This window comes from Stigmatopora argus, chromosome 11, assembly GCF_051989625.1.
Source record: "Stigmatopora argus isolate UIUO_Sarg chromosome 11, RoL_Sarg_1.0, whole genome shotgun sequence".
Taxonomy (NCBI): Eukaryota; Metazoa; Chordata; class Actinopteri; order Syngnathiformes; family Syngnathidae; genus Stigmatopora; species Stigmatopora argus.
In genome coordinates this window covers 11,446,079-11,467,854 of record NC_135397.1, presented here as the reverse complement: position 1 = coordinate 11,467,854, position 21,776 = coordinate 11,446,079, and the positions used below count along the sequence as shown (strand labels likewise).

The following is a 21,776-nucleotide window of genomic DNA, read 5'->3' as shown; positions in this document are numbered from 1 at the left end:
CGATTTCTCATTACCTGCCTAGCCGCCACTGGAAAAGGCTACACTTAGTCCATTACAGATTGTTTTTTTCCTCCACATTTCTTCACCGTGACATTTGAGAGTTGCGGCGAAAGCACGCGCCGCCTCGGATTCCCCCTCCCCACTTACATGGTTTCCACTTAGGCTAGGTAGGGAAAGCCGGACCACCATCGCTTCGCACAAATGTACTTCATTCACCAAGGTGAACTGTACTCAGCTGATAAATACACTTGCCTGAATGTCAGCAAATGTCACTCAAGAAGACATTTGCTGCTTCTTTAATAGTCTCTCCCGGCAACACACTGACTGGTGGAAATAAAAGAGGGAGGAGTTATAGTCCAGATGCACCTGTACAGCAAGACGTTACTAAACAACTAAGACGGCCGTTTCTGCATGCTTGAGCAATGAAGCCACCTGAGACTCTTCAGACGAGTTTGTACGCGCACATTAAACACAGATGAAATTATCTTACCTTTTCTACTTACACACTTAAACATGAGACTTTGATGAAGGAAAAGGGCAGGAGTACACAAGTGTCTGCCTTTCTACATTTCCAGGTTTTGGATGACATGGCTATTATGCACAATGAAGCAGAAATGAGAGAAAATAAGTAAATTATCGAGCTCAAACCTGGTTTTAGTTTTAAAGTTCCAAGCAAAAGTTTGAGTTGTCAAATTTGGCTTTAAAATTGGAGATTCAAGCGAGCATTAAAAGTGACCTTGCATTATTTTTTTTACGTGGCCGAGTGGTTAGCTAGTCGGCCTCCGACAGTTCTGGGGTTTTAACCCTCTTTCAACATTAAACACTATCAGTCTTCCGTTGTCATTATCCAAAGTGAATGTGTATTTCTGATAAAGTTCCAATATATGATCTCATTATCATAGCCTGTCTAATATCACGCTGTTTATGTTGCCTTGACTTCATCATCTCTTTAATAACAAGTAATTTAGGCAATAACACACTAAGATGGGGTAAAAGGTGAATTTTTTTTTTACACTCTGCATAAGAGAGTTGAGGAAAATGAACACAGATTAAACAATACGAGAGAACTATTATTATGTATTGGGGCTAAGGTGATACGGTGTGGCAGCATATTCCGAGAACAAGTGTATAAACTCTTGTGTTAATCCTAAATTAAATATGTATTCAAAAAAGGGATTATGGTGTCCAGTTTCAGAAAAGAAACCACTTACTTGCACCAAAGGTAATTTGTAACCTTAGCAACCGCTTGTGGAAAATGAATAGGGGATTAGAATTGGCTCTGCCTAACACAATGTTCTTGCTCAAAGTAACTATAAAAGAAAAGTAATGAATGTCAGGAAAAATTGCATGATTTAATTTCATAAAATACTCGCTCATCTTGAGTTGAATGGGTTTTCTAGTTTGTGTGCGCGCATGTTTTTCATTTTCGAGTCATCTAGGTAGATGGTGTATTTTACCGTTGATTGTTAGTCAAGGCAACAGCACGCACTGGGACCATAGCTTTTGTTAAGTGCTCTCATCGTGGTTGGAAAATGTGTCATTTAAACAAAATGTGCTTTTCTCACATTGCAGTGATTCATCTACACTAAAGAGACTGCGTACATTCTGTTAGGATATGTATATTATTTTATCTTTGATACAATCTACAGTAAAAATGATGAATCCCAAAGTACTTTTGTGCTGGATGTACTATAGGTATCAAACTTTGGGGACATCCTTCAGATTTTGTTCATTCAATTGTCAATCATTCATGTTGATTATTCCGATCTCTCATAAGACCTTTTAGGCAATTTCATCTTTGGGTAAACACTTTTTCTCTCTCAAAGTAAGGCATGAATGAGTTTAGTGTGGAAGAAAAAGCATGTGTTTTGATGAATTTCATCATTCAATGAGAAAATGAAGCCAAAGATTTGTCTATTAGTGGATGTACTGCATGTACTTGTATTTGTTTTGTTGCCTTATCTTTGATGTAGTGCATGTGAATACAGTAAAGCTGCTTATTGAATTTTTTAATAACACATGCTGTAATCACAAGGAATACTCTGTGTGTGTGGATAATAACAGTGGTAAGCGACCACATCACATGAAAGATTAGATCAGTATAATTTTGTGGTAAGCCTTCACAAATTGTTACTGTGCGTGCATATGTGTATGTACATATGATTGGTCATCACTTTCTATAAGGATAGAGGTTCTGCATTTGTGAACTTTATTAAGGGAGGGACTTCACTTGCATCCTCACTCACAAGTCTCATATTTCAGAAGTGTGTATTCAGTAGTGGTGATCTTAACTTGGGCCTTCGGTGGGATCTTGCGTTCCGACCTAATCTTCCTAAAAATACAATTAATATGATATTAAATAAAATCAAGAGCTGAAATTAGGAAGAGAGATTTCTAGGAATCAATAATCCAATTTAATGGAACAACTGAGTGACAGAAACATGTCAAAGTTTCTGAAATGGTATGAACCAGAAGAGAAGGCCTTACAAGACGTTGCCCATGTGATGCCGTGAATGTGAGCCAACTGCACGCATGTTCAGGGGTCTCAGTGAGGCTGTCCACCAGATTGGCTGTCCTCAGGTCTAAATATCTCATTAACACACAAAGAAGTTCCCAATAAAACACACGCTCCTCCCATCCTCCATTTTCCCCTTCTTCATGTGTATCCTGTTATGCTTTCTACTGACTCTTTGATTACATAAATTACACTAACAATCAAACCCTGTTTTGAAAATGAAGAACAAAATGACAGTTACTGGAGAAAGATGTCAGAAGTCTAGAAACAAGCAACCTGTAATAGTTCAGATCAAATAGAAGCACATTTTTCAAACATCTCTTTTCTAATGTGCTCAACTTCATTAGGACGGCGACATCTCAAACATTCCTCAGTGACTGTGCAAGGATGGACATTTAAAGTTAAAAATAATGTGACTCATCATTAGTTTCAGGAGTGGAGTTTCGGGGGGCGGCCCGGCCTCCTGGGACCAGGTTTTGCTGCGTAAAGATGCGAGTCGAGGGGCTAAAACATGCGTAAGATGAGACACTGGGCAATAATTTAGTGTTAAGTGTATAAATAACTCTGTCAGCACTTTAAATTAAGCCATTTTACTAATTTAATAATCACCAGGTCAACTTAAATGCAATTAGAAGGATATGAAAGCATGATTTTTTTTCCCTTCTACACTTTATTTGAAACCTTCTTAAATTGGCCCAAGTAAGCTTTAAATATAAGAATATAAATCAAAAATAAATGTATGTTTATTATATAAATTTTATGTTTATTTGGGGTTTCTTTATTTTAGTTTTGTTTGAATGATGAAATGTGTCCACTTTGTGGTAAAATAATATATATTGAAGAAAGAAGCAAAACTTTTTCATGACGCTAAATTTCACAGGCTACATTTGCATACAGCCGAAAACCCTTTCACAATCAGGTTTTGGCACTATTTAGGTTTGTAATAACCCGATTACATCCCCAGGATTACTCTTTTTTTTTTTACAAAAATCTGTTAATGTAAAATAGTAGAGGGATAGCCCTCCTAAAAGGGGCATTCTACACGTGCTCCAATTGTAAATAATTTGTTTTTTGACGTGTTGACCACAGGTTGAAAAACACCACAAAACGGTTTTGCTGTGAGAACTAAACTCATGACTTTATTAGTCAAGTAAAACAGTTTGAGCAGTTAAATTTAATGCAAAAATGACGTGATTTGCACAATAATGTGCAAGATGATGAAGCTGTGAGAAAAGAACATATCAAGTACTCACTTATAGCCATGCATGGAAACAAAGTTTCTAATGTCTAAAATCAGAATCTCGGCCTTAACCCAATTTCTTACACACTATTACAGCAGAATTACATTTTTTGTTAATGAATTCCTTTAAAAACACTTTTTAAAAGAATCCAAGCAATTATACGTGATTAAAAATATTAATTATATTGATTTGGGCTTTATGTCATCTGTCAGCCACGATAAACTGCGCAACCACAATTAGTCACCGAGCTGATTATGCATAGGTTTTATTACCCTTATCTGTATAAATATTTTTCTATTAATTTTAAATACACAATGCAGTTAGTTTTTGAACCAAGTAAGGTTAATCCTCTTGACCTGGTAATAATTATCATGAAGACATAGTAACAGTTTCCCTGAGATATAACATGTATACACAAAATTGGTAATGATAAAAATAAATTGCAAATTTCCAAGAGAAAACTGGAAATAGATCAATATGACTGATTGTTATTCTCTTTACATAAATGTGGATGTGTTTCATTAAAATGCATTACTCATTCTTTATCATGAATCATACATACATCATAAAACCTTGAGGGTGAGCACCAAGTTGCATGCAACGCCAGCTAATAATAGATGTAACAAACAAAAGATTTCTCAGGGATGTCGAATGCTAAACTGCCTTGTCCTGCATGACGTATGGATGCTGCTCAGTTTCCTGTCGGTAGGCTTGGTGGGGGGTGGGGGGTGGGGGGTGGAGGACATTTCATAAACGCTCCAAAACAAACATGGGCCTGTGGGGTGGAGAAGAGTGGAAAGACATCCGTCTGTATAGGAAGGAAGGTTACTTGTGGGGGTTGTTTGGGTGGGTTGGCTGGTTGGTTGTGTGGGGGTCACATAGCAGTCTGGGTTTAACCTCGCCATGAACCCATGACCTCACCGTCCGACGACTTCCCATTACCTCTGCACGACATTTACAAGTAAGGGGCTTGGGGAGGGGGTTCATCCCCAGAGATCATGGTGCTGCAAACACCATATCTTTCCTTGTTTGAAATGTATTAAGGCAATAAAAAATTCAAGCACATGTAAAACAGACAGACAAAGACAGCACTAATAAAAGTGATTAAAAAAATAATCACTTAACTTTTAGTAATAAATCATAACAAATATTGCATGTATTTAATATTTAATCTAGTTCACTAATTCATCATAAAGATTCCAAAAAAATAATTAAAAATCGTATTTAATCATTATACATTCTTAATTTTAATGGACTAATGACTGAATGAATATATCTAATATATATGACTATTCTACGTCATTTTCAAGACATTGATATTGAGTTGGGAGGACAAACCATCTCGTGGAGCGCGGTAAGCAAGCCACCATGTTTTCCACATTCAACATGGCGGGACAATATGGGCGTGGTTACGCCTATTGTCGACGCAGCTGCCCTAAGTTAAGCACATGCGCAGTATCTCGCCCTTTCGAACAGCCTTTTTCATGTTGACGGACGACTACCACGCCAACGAGGTAAGGCGTTAAGCAATTTACTGGCCTAAGTGCATTTTTATTACGCTACCGGGAGATTTTTTAGGAATCAATTGAGCCACAAACGCCAACTAATCTGTTAGTTTAATGCCAGTTTGAAGACACCGTCGACAATTTAATTTGGGCTCCTTTTCCCCACTGGCTGTGTGCCGTATGTGACTAGTTATCTTAGCACTAGCGTCACCACGAAGCTTCCCATTTGATATAAAAAGTATGTTCCCCGTTTTCTCTCAATTATTGAGTCGTGTAGTCGTGTGTCTTTTTGATTTAATCAAACAAAGCCGAGACATCAACGGACAGGGTGGGTAAAGGCTTACTCAAAAATGACATCCAGAGGCACGACTTAGTTCCTGGTGTGTTGTATGTAACGATAGTTTTCACTGCGAGTGCTAAACACCCGTTACCAATTTGTAATTGTTCTGTTTTCACACAAAAAATCATCTATACTAAAATTGTTAAGCCAACTGTTGGATTTATTATGGAATGTTTCTATATGTGTTGTAAGCATTTTTAATAAGTAATAAGGCTATAAATCAATTCATGGGACCATGGACATTTTTTCCTCCCCATCGTCTCCTCAAGGCCCCACAGCTCGAGGACACATTGTTTTCGGACGCTTTTCGGCAAAACACAACGGGACTGTTTTGATGGGACTCCAGCAGCAGATGGCGATAATCGCAGTATTGTTTGAAAATACGGCTGCTTTGTTTACATTATAATACTCCTTTGTTTACCTTATAATGAAAATATTATGCCTTGTTTTTATGCTTACTTCGGCAATTCTCACACTGTTGTTTTTCTAACCATCTAGGGTGTTATTGTACTGATTAGATAACATGTTTTTCGAGTGTCGCGATTAAATACAATGATTCAGTTACTACAATTCAGAATGCCTTGTGGACTAAGACGACATCACAAGGTACCTCCTTGCAAGTGTAAGCAGTTATGTTGAAAGATGTTTTCCAATTTTAATTAAATATTACTAATAATGATTTAAAAGGTTTTAATCGTTATTCCATCACAACTTTCTCCTAATTGTTATCATCAGTCTGTATATTTAATCACCTTGTCTGGAAAAGGGAAAATAGCACGGAGCACTCACTAACTTATTTTCATTCTTTATCTTGATCGTTTATTACATTTCTTGAAAGATTTCTCTTTCCTCTAATAATTGTTTGGCAACTCCTAAATAGTTTGGTTAAATCAAGTTTTCCCCGTTTAGCATCAAGATGCAGCTCTTCCTGTGTGCCCAGAACACTCACACACTTGAGGTTACAGGAGAGGAGACTGGGCCAGATCAAGGTAAAACTAGTTCCAAAAAAAAAAAACACCAAAGCCTTTCTTTTGATTCTCCAGTTTCTGTATATGATTACCCCTACATATATTTCTGTGTGTAAAAGTCTGTTAGTGAACCTATAGCTGTTTGTTTTATGTCTGCAGGTGGAGCAAAGACTGGTCACACCAATCAACTACCGTGTGCCAATGTTTTCCTGTTAATAAAAATTTTAACTTGTCATGTTACTTGCATTCTTTTGCTAGGTAAATGGAAAAATAAGATATGCATACAATTCAAGAACATTTATTTTTCCACAAATTCTAAGTGGCTATTGAGATAGGTTCACGTAGGCCGTCCAGCAATTAAAAATGGAGCGGTGCAAACAGCCTCCGGTAAATGGACGAGAAATCTCTTCTTGCCCTTGGGTGGAATTCTGGAGAGAGAAAAAAAGAGGGTCCAGGAAGAAATTAAGTCCAACATGAAAAAAAGACAGACTAGGGACCAGTTAAGTCAAAACATTTGACAAAAAAACATTGCTACTAAGTTATGTTTTTTTCCAATCAACATCAAAAGGATACCTGTCATCAGGAAGGCCCTTCTCATAACCCCACTCAGGTGCCATCTCTCCTTTGCTCATAGTCAGCAGGCCTTCATCCCACTGCAGAAGAAGGCAACATTAACACCACAGGAGGAAAAAAAATGGAAATACGAGACATACCCCTCTGATGACTTTGCCCATGCCAACTTTGAAGCTTGGTTTTCTTGTTATTTTTCACCACTGGAGAGGTGGAGAGACTCAAAAATGATCCGAGTCCCTATAATGGGTCCCCAACTCTGGTCCTCGAGGGCCCCTTTCCAGTCTATTTTCCATGTCTTCCTCCACCAACACACCTTAATCAAGCTCCTGGACAGCAGATGTGGTAAGAGATATGGAAAACATACTGGATAGGGGCCCTCGAGGTCCAGAGTTGGAGACCCTTGCTCTATAAAGAACCAGAGGGGATTGGTGTCAATGACTGTACTGTCCTCCAATGTCCCCATATACCAGCAGCTCACCCTGTCACCCTTTTTGGGGAAGTTTCCCCTGTCACCTTTCTTTTGCATTGATTTGGTAAACTTGGGTTGAACCTGAAGAGAAGCAAGATACAAAATGATTAGGTTTAATGCATATGAGCTGCAATTGTCGGATATAAAAATTACTGACTCGAGGGCACGACCTATATGCGCATAAACAGTCGGCATGCACGAAACTGCAAGGTGACAACACCATAACGCAAGACAAAATGCGGCCGATAAGGTTATTTATTTCCAAATATAAAAAATGATGAACAGAACGCTAAACAAAATTAAATTTGACGTCTATGAATGGACTTAAAGAAAAAAACCTCACTTGTGCCTGTCACTGCTTGATCAGGGCATCACCATCTTACTTAGGGCTCTGCCGTCTTACCTAGTAGAACAAAATTCGATTGATTTTTTTGTTACATTTCTTGTTAGAAAGTGACAACTATTGCAGTAATATGAACCATCGAAAGAATTGACATTAAAAGCTATTTGGCCGCCACAACAGCTTAAACTTCTGGGAAGAAAATTGTAATTTCTATCATTAGAAAGCATCAGGTTCTCATCAAGATAGACATTTCTTTTTTACAAATTTAATAATTTGATATTTGGCATTTACAAAGACAGGAATATTAACCTTAATAATGTGCTCTTGATTCATACAGCGTCTCAGAAAAACCACGTATGATGATTTTTCTTAAGATTTTCCCTTCAAAGTAACACATTTGTACTCCCTAATTAAAACCATGATTATGGAGGTGAATCAGGGGGAGCTTCTACGCGAGAAACTGTAAAATTCAACAATTTAAAGGTATTTTTAAGGGTGCAGTTTATATGCGAGTAAATACGGTAATGAATATTATAAATAAAATAACCTGAAACACTTGGGTACTACCTCACACCGTCTTCGTGGCTTTACACCTCTACAAAACAATGTGATTATGTAATTTCTTATTTAACCATTTTGAGATATATATATATATATATATATATATATATATATATTTATGTGTATATATAATATAAAAATTAGGCACATTGAGGTGTAATTATATCTTTACATCCATGAATTGTATTTTTTGCACATGTAGTCATGGACTTGAATATCCATCATATCGGTTGTGTCGATAGTTCTGCACACCTTAAAAAACGGACAATTATGATCATTTTACATGATGTATAAAAAGGAACTCCCAGGTATTCACGTCAAGTCATTCATGCTTGTATGATTGATGATTTTTTTCTTCTTCTTAATGACCAAAATATTACAACCCTGTAGTATAAAAGCACAATAATATGGTATTATTAGTATGAATATTTATGTTTGGTCTTGTATTTTAGCCCATATGTCTCACACTGGAGTTTTTTTGTGTGAAATGTTAAGAGAGGACGAGTCAAGTGGGTGTAAAAATGGTTGTGGGCGCCTGATGATGAGACGTGGAGGTGGGGGTGGGGGTCGTCAACGGGAGACGCACAAGTGCAGCTGCCACGCATCAATGTTTGATAAGCGTTCAGGATAATGGCTCGTCTCTTAAATGCCCGTAAATATTCTCGGTCGCGCTATGACATCTGCCACGGACACTCAAGATGAATCAACACCTTGCAATAAGAAGCCAAATGTGTCAATGAGTCCACGCTGCAAGTCCACGGCGAGTTGCGCATTGAAGCCAGGCAGGCTTATCGCGGTGCACGCGTGAACGAGCCCCACGCGTGCAGGAAAACATGATGGTTTCAATGGCAGCGAGAAAGGCACACGCAGGCAAATACTACACACACAAACCTTGGTCAAACCGGCGGCCGAGTGGTTAGCTCCAGCACCCCCCGCACCCTTGTGAGGATAAACGGTTCAGAAAATGAATTTATAAAAATGGAGGTTTATTTTTCGGGACGGTAATATTAAAAAAAAGTTAAAGTTTCTGGATGAATTAGAAAATCCTTGTAGTATTATGTTCAGGTCTGTGGGACCTTTTTTCAGGATTATAAAAACGCGTCAATTCCAAACACCATACAATTAATTTCTGCCAATTTCCATTATAATCCCATTAGCACACTCACAATCAGTATCAATTATCATTCTGTTTGTATTCATATATTTTTTCCTGGGATTTTTTTCCCTTATGTTCAAGAGCGTCAGCTGTATGGTTTTGAGATGTCTAATCACATAGGACATGTACCATACAAAAAAAAATATATTAATTATTATTATTATTAAACAAAAATCGTACAAATATTATTCGAAACATCAATAATTGCTCTACAGTATACAATTTCGCAACAAAGGGTAGTATGTTTTTATTTTTGCTGAAGCAGCACTGCAAACGCCATCCATATCAATAAGCATATTTAAATGAAAAGCCCACAATAATTGAGAATATAAATCCCTAGGAGCTGTTCTTGAGCCTGAAGACAGAAAACGCTTCTGATTGGTTCGTAATTGTTATGAAATTACTTCTGATTGGCTGCTTGAACTCCGCGTTGATTTGACGAATAACCTCATTACTATGACTCTTATTCCACGAGAAGAAAACACACGCTTATATATATATATATATATATACACACATATACATATATACACATATACACATATATACATATATATATATACACATATATACATATATATATATATATATATATATATATATATATATATATATATATATATATATATATATATATATATATATATATGCATACATACGCTCACACCCATACCTAGGGGCAATTTAGAGTGTCCAATCAGCCTACCATGCATGTTTTTGGAACGTGGGAGGACACCGGAGTACCCAGAGGAAACCCACCTCAAAGCTGTGAGGCCGACGCGTGTGATTCAACCCTGAACTTTTCTTTCTTGGTTGAGAAATAAATTCACAGGCGATCACGTGTTACTGAGCATCATATGTAAAGCTGGGGGCCCCTCATCTGATGTGTTTACTTGGGTGTCTCCACATCAGAGCATTTACCTGGAAGAGTGAGCACCATGCAAACACCCTACAGGCTCTTCATGGTCGTTTTCATGGTATTGTTATTAGCCATTGTTATGATATTGCTACATTTGCATGTTTTGCTTTTTAAGTGCATCAGTTAAACTTTACTTGGTATTTATATTTGCAACTCTTCGTAGAAACAGAAAATTCTAAATGTCTAAATCAATAACAAAAATGATTCTTGGCCTTAATCCAAATCCTGAACTTACTTTTATATGTGATTTGTGTGTGTGTGATTTTAGAGGAGGAATAGTGTGAGTAACTCAACATTGTTGTATTCTCCTCATGAACATGTACTGTTGAAATCAAGCCAATGCCAAAGGACAGATCTCCATGCATTCCTACTCCAATGTGACCCGATCACCTGTGTTTCTTGTGGTAGCGTGGAACGGAGGGGCCTAATTGATTTTTAAGTGGAGGGGTAAAGAAGGGGAAGTACAAGAGGGGGCGATGATTGAGGGGCCAACACTCAAACCTGCAGACCCTAACTCTGTGTCTGTGTGTCTCTACCTGAATTTATGCACTATCATGGAGGGATGGGTAGAACCCCCTGATCCAACTGCCGACATAGCCAAATACTAACATAATGTGTCCTAATGTGACTGCAGCTCCCAGGGTGCATCACAAAATTGTATAGAGGATCTTAAATTCTTACGTGAAATGGAAAAGTTAATATATACTCCAAAGAATGCAAAGTGAATATTATTGCATGAATGACAAATAAGTCGCGCCCCCTTCTCCTCCGACTTATTTGGCCCTGCTCCCTCCCTATGGGGGAAGGGGTGCCTTTATTGATATGGCCCACATTGAACTTTGTAAATATATCAAGCCGAGTAAAATATCCTGAAAATTACAAGAAGTACAAGAAGGTGAATTTAAGATTTTTTTTTTTAAATAGCATAGATGTAAAGTAAACTAAAAGTTGAAAATGCCCATTAATAGTCCGGCGCTTGCATGGTGCAGGTTGAGTTAAATTGAACGTCCTTTTGCAAGGGCATTGAGTCAGCTTGTCAAACCTCATTCCGCACACAATGGTGGATCCATCATGTTGCTGACCCACCACACTGCAAAGAACCCCACTCCCTCACCCCAATGCCTCCCTCCCAGAAAACAAACACAAACAAAGAAATACACGCCAATCTTTTCTGTAAATGACTTTCAGATCTGCAGTAATAGGACCTAAGACACCTGTAATATATATATATATATATATATATATATATATATATATATATATATATATATACATATATATATATATATATATATATATATATATATATATATATATATATATATATATATGTATATATATGTATGTATGTATATATAATACATTATACACACATATATATATATATATATATATATATATATATATATATATATACTGTATGTGGGTGTGTATTCTGGAGATACCGTATACATACAGCATGTACAAATATGCATCATTACATCACTTTAGAAGTTGACACAAATTACATCTTAATGTTGAGAATAGAATTTCTTTTCGGTGAGTTGGGTAGGGTGGGCTCATTAATTGTCGCTAACAAGCCGTGTAAATACACTGATTGGACAGCTCCAATACAAGCGCACGGCCCTGCCAGGAAGTGCCCCTAATGAGAGCACACAATGCAAACTATACAGAAGAAGGAGGCGGAGGAGGTAGAGGAGGAGGAGAGAGAAAAGAGAAGAAGAAAAGAGGCAGAGAAATTTTAGAAACTTTTGTTGCATGTTCTATAGACGTCATCAAATGTACTTTTAAAAAAAATGCTTGCTTTTTGATAATCATGTGATTAAATAAAAATAAAAAAGGCTAGTAAATGTATAATAAAACAACTAAAGCGCTTTATATATATATATATATATATATATATATATGTATATATATATATATATATATATATATATATATATATGTATATATATATATATATATATATATATATATATATATATATATATATATATATATATATATATATACATATATATATATATATATACACACATAAATACACCAATAAATAAATGAGCATTAAAGTGACATTGTAGCATGGACATTTTATGTACTGGAAAATGATGGAAGACTTGAACGTTGCAGAATTATGTTTGAATATTTTATTGAATTAACATTAGTGATATTACACATCCACACCTCAAACAACTACTACAATAAAATTTACCAATTATAGGCGTTACTTAATTTGTCGTATTTTTGCATTTATTAAAGATTTTCACATAGCAATGAAGCAGCAAAAAAAGTTGACTTTGTCAGCGATACTCACATGGTGACGCTCTCGAAATGAAAATGCAGCCGAGTCCACACAAAGCGGGTTCAGGGTCAGACTTCAACAGAAAAGCTGAATTAATTAAATTAATTCTTCATATAGGCGCAGAAGGATAAAATAGCAACAACAAAATGGGCGCTCAAAGTTGCATTAAACCACTTTCCTGCAATACTGAGCATTAAATAAAATAGTTAATAGAAAAGCTATGATGATTGTGTCTTACCTTCTCTGCATGCTGCTGCGTGTTGGTCCATGTGTGCATGATGTGGCCATCCAAGCAGACCCCTCTCTCGTGTGTGTGCGTACACACACACGAGAGAGAGGGAGAGAGAGGGAGAGAGAGCGAGAGAGAGAGAGAGAGAGAGAGAGAGAGAGAGAGAGAGAGAGAGAGAGAGAGGGGGGGGTCTTAAATCTCTTGTCTGCACTTTTTCCCCTCATAGCACTTTTTTGTTAACACTCTCTATCAGCCTTGCTTGTTTGCCCGGCAATTAAAGTAAAGAGATGCTCTTGCAGGGTGTGTGCATGAGGGGGATGGGGTGGGGGGCTCAAAAGTGTGACAAGATTTTAGTCACAAGCCACATCTCAACACACTTTCGCAATAGTCTAACGATATAACAAGAGTTGTCCCATCCAGTATAGGGCATGTGTCTGTGTTCCATATAAATCCAGTGCGTGTGCATTGTGGAACGAGTCAGAGGCAAACCCCCCGCCCGGACCCCCCGCACCCCCTGCTGTTCACAACATTGAGCAAGCCTTCGGATAAACACACAATTAGCGGCAGGTGAATAAACTTGTTTGGTGGGGGTGTTAATTACATGCTTAACGTAAACAAAAGGGGCGTAGAAGAATGTGAATTATTAGCAGAGCCCTCCACCACCGCCGCCCCCCTCTCCATTCAGGTTTTACATTTCAACTCTTGTCCACTCCAGCAGCGATTTCCGAATTGCCTGCGAGGGGTTGAACGCGACCACTAACACCCCCCAAAAGAGGCTCCACTAAAACATAATGCTAGATAATACCTGCGGCTTTCCTCTGAATGGTGGACCACTAAATTGGTGCACCAGGAGAGCCGGTCAGGTAGGAGGCTTTGCATTAGGAGGGCTAAGCCCTTCACTTGTAACTTCATTTGGGTGAGGCGCATAGAAGGCTTGCAGGGTTTAAACCCAGCGTGAAAATACCAGCCTTTTACTTCCACTCCACGGAGCCCCCCGCCCCCTCTTTCCTAGCGCTGCTATTTGGAATGACTTGGTACAATGTGGAAACTCACCGAAAGTGTCCTGCCGGTGCGACCGGATGGCCCCAACTTGCGGAAAAAAGTCCGTGCGCTGTCCGTTCCCAGTCGCGCTTTTTGCGCACGCTGCTGTCCCACCCGTCCTTGTCCGCGCTGTAAGAGAAGAGGGAACGAGAACAAGTTTTGAATTCCACCACGATTTGCAGCAAAGGCGGCTTAGGATCATTATGTCAGCTTTCTGCAGGTCGGATTAGGCGTCTGGAATCGCGTCGGGCCCCCACGCAGTAGAACCAGCAGCAAAAGGACGGCTCACAATGCCTCGGTGCGATTTTAACACCCTTGTCTAAATATGAGCCGCAAACATGGAAATCACACCGTCGCGGCTACCACACTAAGCCGAGTCCGGTGACCGTGGATGTGGACATGGATCGCGTCTTTAGCCTTTGGATCACGCTGAGGGGAGGAGGCGTGCGGGGAAGGGGGGGCGGTGTTTCCACCAAAAGTCACACATGAACACAGCTCTTTCGTATTCGGTATTGATTTTGAGGTTTGTTCATGTTTCTTGGGAGGAGCGAGAAAAAGAGGTAGGAGGGACCGACCGAGGCGAGCGAGCGTCGCGGCCCGGGACGCGAAGCAGAGGAGGCGGCGTCACTTTGCAGCGTGCGCCGGTACCAACAGCCGCTCCGGAAGACCTACCTATCACGGATAACACACAAAAAAACACAAGAAATAAACATTAAAAGCATTTTAAAGGCAAACGCCCCCCCCCCTAGTTGGAAGCACACAAAAATACACCAGAAATAAACATTAAAAGCCTTTTTTATGGCAAACTCTCCTCCCTAGTTGGAAGCTATTGGCCGTCCACTTGCCCCCCTTGTTTAAAAGCCCCCTTTTGCCGTCACCCGCCCCGCCGTGCACGTCCTCCCATTTTTGGGGCGCTTTAACGAGCGTCGTTAAAGATGGCAGTAATATTCCAGCCTCTAATTGCTCATTCCGTGCAGCAGATAGGCTCCGATGGAGGCTGGGATGTATAAAAGGGAGGGAGTGGGGGACGGGCCGGGGGCGGGGGTTGCCGTGGCGATGGAAGACTCCGATAACCCCCGTGCGCGCGGCACTGGTGGTGAAAGCCTCGCGCTACGTACTGGCTAATGATTGGCACGCTTGACAGTGATTGGCAGCGCTGCCATGGCAACGGCGCGGCGACACCAAGAAGACCAATAGAAAAGGGAAACAAAATGTTTCAATGCTACACTCAACGGCGGATTTAGGGGGGAGATATTATGAGGCTGGTGTCATTAGGCGATAGCCATTGAATCATTCGATCTGCTTTTTTTTTCTTCCTCCTCTCCTCTCCTTCTTTTTCTTCTTCTTCTACTTCCTCACGCGCGCAACTTCGCCGTGGCTCCTCTGCTAGGGGTTTTCGCCCCCTCTTTTTTCTCCGTAATTTGGCTTTCTCTCTCAGGTCATTTCCATGGTTTTCCGATCGCCTTTAGAGCTTTATCCCTCCCATTTCTTCCTGCCAAACTTCGCTGATCGCCCCCTGCTCCTGGCGAACAGCGCGCCCGCCGCCAGGTCCCCGGAAGACTTGTCCATGTTCCAGCTACCCACCCTCAACTTCTCCCCGGAGCAGGTGGCGAGCGTCTGCGAGACGCTGGAGGAGACCGGCGACATCGAGCGGCTGGGTCGCTTCCTCTGGTCCCTGCCCGTGGCGCCCGGAGCCTGCGAGGCCATCAACAAACATGAGTCCATCCTGCGCGCCCGCGCCGTGGTGGCTTTCCACACGGGCAACTTCAGGGACCTCTACCACATCCTGGAGAACCACAAGTTCACCAAAGACTCGCACGGCAAACTGCAGGCCATGTGGCTGGAGGCGCACTACCAGGAGGCCGAGAAGCTGCGCGGACGCCCGCTCGGTCCCGTGGACAAGTACCGCGTGCGGAAGAAGTTCCCTCTGCCTCGGACCATCTGGGACGGCGAGCAGAAGACGCACTGTTTCAAGGAGCGGACGCGGAGCCTGTTGCGGGAGTGGTACCTGCAGGACCCTTACCCGAATCCCAGCAAGAAAAGGGAACTGGCGCAAGCCACAGGACTCACTCCCACACAGGTCGGCAACTGGTTTAAGAACCGGAGGCAACGAGACAGAGCCGCGGCAGCCAAAAACAGGTTGGTACTGGCAGATTTTAATCCTCACTTTCCACCCGTAAAACGGGAGACGACAGGCGGGCGCACGGTCGAGCTTGTCCGGCTTGGAGAGCAGCTTGAGGCGGTCACCGACTTGTTGAAAAGCGCTAGCGTTTTGTCGTCTAAAAAGAAAGAAAAGTCTAATCATTTACATTTTGGCAACCAGCAACATATTGCAATGCGGTTGCATTTTATTCCCGTGGTTTATAAATGCGTTTAAATTCAGCAAACAGAAACAACAATTCAAAACATCCAGCGTAAAATTATTTGGCTATTATCCTAACTATCTAACTTTCTCATGTTTTGATGTAATTATAAATACGATATAGCTTTGTTAGACAGCCAGTGCACTTTATTTGTTTTTATTTTTCCATTAAGTATTTTAAAAGATTTTAAATTTTCTTTTTTACTATAATAAATACAAATACTGGTAGGTGTTCACGTTACCTTGATGAAATAATGCATTCATCCCCAGACTTCAAGAAGTCTAAAATCATTGTTGTCAATACTCAGTCGCTTTATTACTCATATGTATAAATATATGTAAATATAAATAAATAAACTACACGTGCACACTATTTGCTGCACTTTAATGTCACTTTGCAGTTATCTAGGAAGATTATCCCGTCCAGGGGATAATAGAAATATCATTGAAATATTTAAAAGCATTTGCAGACTAGGCTGTATTCATAACATTAAGCATGGTATCACTGCACTGCAAAATAATTGATTAAAAAGCAACAACAGTACAGTAAGAGATGATCTGGAAGCCATATGAAAGGCATTCTTATTACTGCCTATATATTTCCTCACTGGTATCATTATATTATCCCATGCGCGGTGGAGTTATTATCATGAGTGGATTGCAGATACACATTTAGGATAATTGCAGCAACCTCCACGTCACATTTTTATGGCCCAAAAATAAGGAGAACGTGCGCTACACTATTGTAGAATACAAGATATGACAAATAATTTATACATTTCACGTGCACCGACTTTTCCTGCAACCTTGCCTCCAAACAGTGTCTTGTTCTGTACCCCAAAAGCGGTTTAATAAGTGGCAGGCATGCGTGGCTGCTTGGGGCCGGCTACAGGGTGCTATAAAGAAAAAGATTTGCACTCTTATTTTGCAAGAGGGGAGCCCGATGAGGAGGGGTGAAAAGGGGGCACATTCTCAAAAGTCTAATTGCCATTTCGCTCTCTGTTTGGCTGCTCAAAATGACGGTTTTCTGGCCCGTGTCCTTTTGCAGGCTTCAGCACCAAGCGATGGGACCGGCCGGGATGAGGTCCCTCTCTGAGGCCGGCCTCACCCCTCACAGCTCGGCCGAGTCGCCCTCGACGGCGGCCAGTCCCACCACTAGCGTGTCCAGCATGACGGAGAGGGTCGACACCGGCACCTCCATCTTGTCCGTCACCTCCAGTGACTCGGAGTGTGACGTATGATACGCAGAAACTTCAACAAAAACAAACAAACAGAAAAAAAGAACGAGAAAAAGAGAATTATTTACAGGGAAAATGGACCTGGAAGGAGAAAAAGACTTGGATGGAGGAAGAAAGGACCGATGGCTATAAATATTACATAAAAAGAGATAAAGCACGTGTTCTTTTTCTTTATTTCTTTTCTTCTGATCTTTTTTTTTTAAATTAAAAGCGCTTTGGGAAAAAAAAGGACCCGATGCTATTCTCCTCTCTTCTCCTCTTCATCGCCTTTTACACATCAAGAATACTATTGCATGAATATTCATTTTTCATGTTTTTATTTGATTTTGATTTTTTTTTTGCATCTGAAGAGCATCGAGCAGAGGGATTAAAAGCTTTTATTTTGGTGATGACATCACACAGACGAGCTGCTTTTTGATTCTGTTCTTTGTTCATAAGACAATCATTTCAAATCGTAAGCACCTTTTTTGTTTTGAAAAGGAGAAAAATAATATTCCATTGTCACTGCCTGTGTGGGGTCAAAACAATGTATCTTTTTTGTATTTTTTTTTAAGATGGGATGATGTGTATCTGATAAAAAAAAACAATGCCATCATTCTCCCGCTGTGTAATATACGTGTAGAAATATGCTTGTACATAATTATGGCTGCCCAACTGTCCCACCCACTCATGCTCTTTTCTACCCTTCTCCCTCACTTTTCTCTACTTGGTGTTTCAAATCATACATAAAATATTTCTTCCAAACTGGAAAGATGACTCATGTGCTGAAGGCCTGTCTGTTCTCTATGTGACATTTGCGCATATCACAACGTGGACCCTCTTCCTCTTTCTCCTCCTCACCTTCAAACAATGTTTTTATATGTGAATATCATAGGATCTTATTTGTTTTTTTAAATAATCAAATATAATATTTAATTGAAATCTTTTTGCTTGATTTTGAGTGAGTCTCTCCATCCGATAAGTGGCTGAACACATGTTCATATTGGATGATTATTGGATTGTGGGAGCATTAACGCTCATCTCTGCAGGCTTAGGGTGGACCAGGTTACACTGTCAGGCAAGGGTTGTGTGTCTGTGTGTGTGTGTGTGTGTGTGTGTGTGTGTGTGTGTGTGTGTGTGTGAACTCACCTAAACGTTTACTCTTGGAGCTTAAACGACACACGAGGGAGATATGTGCTCATATTTGGTCTTGTGTGTGTCATTAAAATAGGTATACACGTGACCTCTGCCTTAAATGTGAGGAGTACACATTCTGACAGACAGACACACACATACACACGCATACACAAAGTGCTGAGTGCCATTTCCACCTTTTGTTTACCGTTGCTGCTGAATGCAGAAATTAAGTAAACGCGCCATTAAATGGGCTAATCGCAATGGGACTCCTCCCCTGGCCCAATCTGCTATTGTGGCCTTCTCAAAAGAGCTTTTCTTCCCGGGACGACAAGCACCCACCCGCCCCCTTCACCCTGAAAAAAAGGGATTTCTCCCTGCAAATCTCTTTTTTTTTTGCTACTGCATTTACAACGGGCGGGCACATTTATCATCGGACACTTAGAGGATTTTGGAGAAGTTGTGCTAATATGTAAGTGAGGCGTTAAGAGCTTCCTTTCCTGCTTTGGCAGATTTGTTGGAATAATGTCCTAAATGCAAAAACACGCACTATAACTACCGGTTTGGGTAACACATTATGACTGCAGAATAAATTGGGGGAAAAAGTTCAATATGCAACTGAAGAAAGGGAATTGCATACTGTAATTGGAAAAAATAATTCTTGACATAATAAAGCTCATTATATAACTATTAAAATCACATTAAATATGGTTCAAGATAATGTATTGTAATTTTGTATAATTTCATTTGTATACTAATTACAACAAAGAATGTATATTTTTTAGAGTACAAATGGTTATTAGGTTTGTGCTTTGAGAAGTTTTTTCAAATCAAATAAGGCAGTAAATTATCATCATATAATAGATATTTTAAAATACTCTTATTGAAATAGATATTTATTATTTGTAAAATACATATTTTGCGCAAATTGAATTCTCTTTCATCATATATTTTATTATACACACAACTGCTGTTTTGAAAGATCAGTTCATAACATGGTTGTGATGAATATCAATGTTTTCAAAGTTATGTTTTTATCCTCAGAGAGGATGAACAGTATGATTTTTAAAGCGACTTCATTCATAAACCCTTTTAACAATCTTTTTTGAATGTGCGAATTTCATAAAGACCTTTATAAAATATAGCTAAATACATATACATATATATATATACCTATATATACATATACATATACATATATATATATATATATATATATATATATATATATATATATATATATATATATATATATATATATATATATCATATGGATATATCATATTGTAGAACAATTAGGCCGTAGAGGTCTTGGCGTGTCATTGCAAAACATACGTGTGCGCGTCTGTGAATGTGTGCACGGGGTTATGCACTTAGTGCGTGTGTGTGTGTGTGTGTGTGTGTGTGTGTGTGTGTGTGTGTGTGTGTGTGTGTGTGTGTGTGTGTGTGTGTGTGTGTGTGTACGCGCGCGCTCCTGTCCGTGCGTGGAGTATGTGGGGGAGTCGTATTCGTGATGTGTCAAGTCAAATATGGATCAGCACACAAAAGAACTTAGCGAGGAGTAATCTCTGTGTGTGATACTTACACGACAAGAATGTGAGACAATCACACTAAAAAGAGCCCACTTTTACTTCAGTTTATATTTTTGGCCTCTTGGACCTATATTACACAACTCATACTTTTGGATTTTTGTCTTTGTGGTATCCTTGACCTATTAATACCCACAAAGTCGAAGAGGGGAGAGGAAAGTAGGTGGGTGTTATTCGTAGGCCAAAGTCTTGCGGTGAGAAATACTTGCCCTGCCCTGTTTTTGTCGACGCTTAACTGCACACACGTTCTATTGGTGTGTATTCATGCAGCAGCAGCAGTAGCAGCAGCTCATCAGTGAGCATCTCACTGAAAACTAAATGAAACAGCTCTTTATTTATTAGCCAGTAGGTCTTATGCATTCCTGTAACTCATCTCACATAGTGATCATGCACACTGCACTCATTGCTCGTAAGGAAACACTCTCTCTCTGCAAAATACAAACAAGAAAGTATCAATAACTTCTTTTAATTTGTACTCATGGTTTTTAATATTTTGATTATTGTTTTTGGAGTTTGAAGAAAAAAGAAGAAAGATCCCATGGACCAAAGATTTATATATTAAAATGAGAAAGGCGTTTGGTAAAATGCTAAACATGAATAAATAACACTAAAAAATACATTGAAATATGTACAGGTATGATTATAAAGTTACAGTTGCACTTTGTTATTATGTTTTTTGTTGTTGTTATCATTAGTGTCAAGTAATTTCAATTGCAATGTAATTTTTTTCAGAATGATGCACTAAGGTTTTCCCAGACTGAAAATGAGTATTTTAATGATAGTAATCTTTCATAATAAACAGCCAGGCAGATAGATCGATAAATGCATGTGTCCACTGATTGTTTTTTTCCACAATATAACGTTTTGCAGCTTAAATTTACCACCAAGTCACGGCAAGATTATTCATATAGCTGTTAAATCATCAAAACGATACCAAAGGGCTTCGCTCACACACATTACTTTAAAAAAATAGTATTATTTCTTATCATTAAATTAAATAATAGAATAAGAAAAAAAAATAATTATTATAAAATAATACAATGAGTAATACAAATGATCAACAATGAAAATAAGCCAAATAAATATGCTTAATGACTTAACTTTGAATAAATAAATAAAAATTAAAAAACATGTCTAAAGCACTACACTGTGTTCCACGCACACATTTAACCTACCGACACTAGGCATCCTCCAATATGCTGTTTATAGACCGTCTCGTATTAATTTGTTGTTCTGACCTGCACTGTATATGCGTGTGTGTACGCGCGTGCACGTGTGAGTGCAGGATGCTCAATAGCCCACGTATGGCTCA

At 39.3% G+C, this 21,776-nt stretch overlaps 2 protein-coding genes across 2 annotated transcripts; one reads left to right on the top strand and one right to left on the bottom strand.

Moving 5' to 3' along the window:
* Positions 1 to 6,906: 6,906 nt before the first annotated feature.
* On the bottom strand, positions 6,907 to 15,182 carry LOC144084837 (uncharacterized). The gene is made up of 5 exons (XM_077613614.1): positions 13,131 to 15,182; positions 12,905 to 12,965; positions 7,507 to 7,692; positions 7,143 to 7,231; positions 6,907 to 6,997 (listed from the first exon to the last, which is right to left on the bottom strand). The coding sequence occupies exons 1-5, from the start codon at positions 13,343 to 13,345 to the stop codon at positions 6,907 to 6,909; spliced, it is 642 nt and encodes a 213-aa protein (XP_077469740.1). The 5' UTR covers positions 13,346 to 15,182.
* Positions 15,183 to 15,215: 33 nt separating this feature from the next.
* On the top strand, positions 15,216 to 17,808 carry six3a (SIX homeobox 3a). The gene is made up of 2 exons (XM_077614089.1): positions 15,216 to 16,301; positions 17,573 to 17,808. Exons 1-2 carry the CDS (start codon positions 15,610 to 15,612, stop codon positions 17,763 to 17,765), a joined length of 885 nt encoding a protein of 294 aa, XP_077470215.1. The 5' UTR covers positions 15,216 to 15,609; the 3' UTR covers positions 17,766 to 17,808.
* The last annotated feature ends 3,968 nt before the right edge of the window (positions 17,809 to 21,776 follow it).

Coding starts and splice junctions, on each gene's coding strand:
- LOC144084837 (XM_077613614.1), bottom strand. CDS start 13,345: ATGAGGGGAAAAAGTGCAGACAAGAGATTTAAGACCCCCCCCTCTCTC. Junction 7,232..7,506: donor ACCTCGAGGGCCCCTATCCA/GTATGTTTTCCA, acceptor TAATGTTGCCTT/CTTCTGCAGTGGGATGAAGG. Junction 6,998..7,142: donor AAGGGCCTTCCTGATGACAG/GTATCCTTTTGA, acceptor TTCTCTCTCCAG/AATTCCACCCAAGGGCAAGA.
- six3a (XM_077614089.1), top strand. CDS start 15,610: ATGGTTTTCCGATCGCCTTTAGAGCTTTATCCCTCCCATTTCTTCCTG. Junction 16,302..17,572: donor GCCGCGGCAGCCAAAAACAG/GTTGGTACTGGC, acceptor GTCCTTTTGCAG/GCTTCAGCACCAAGCGATGG.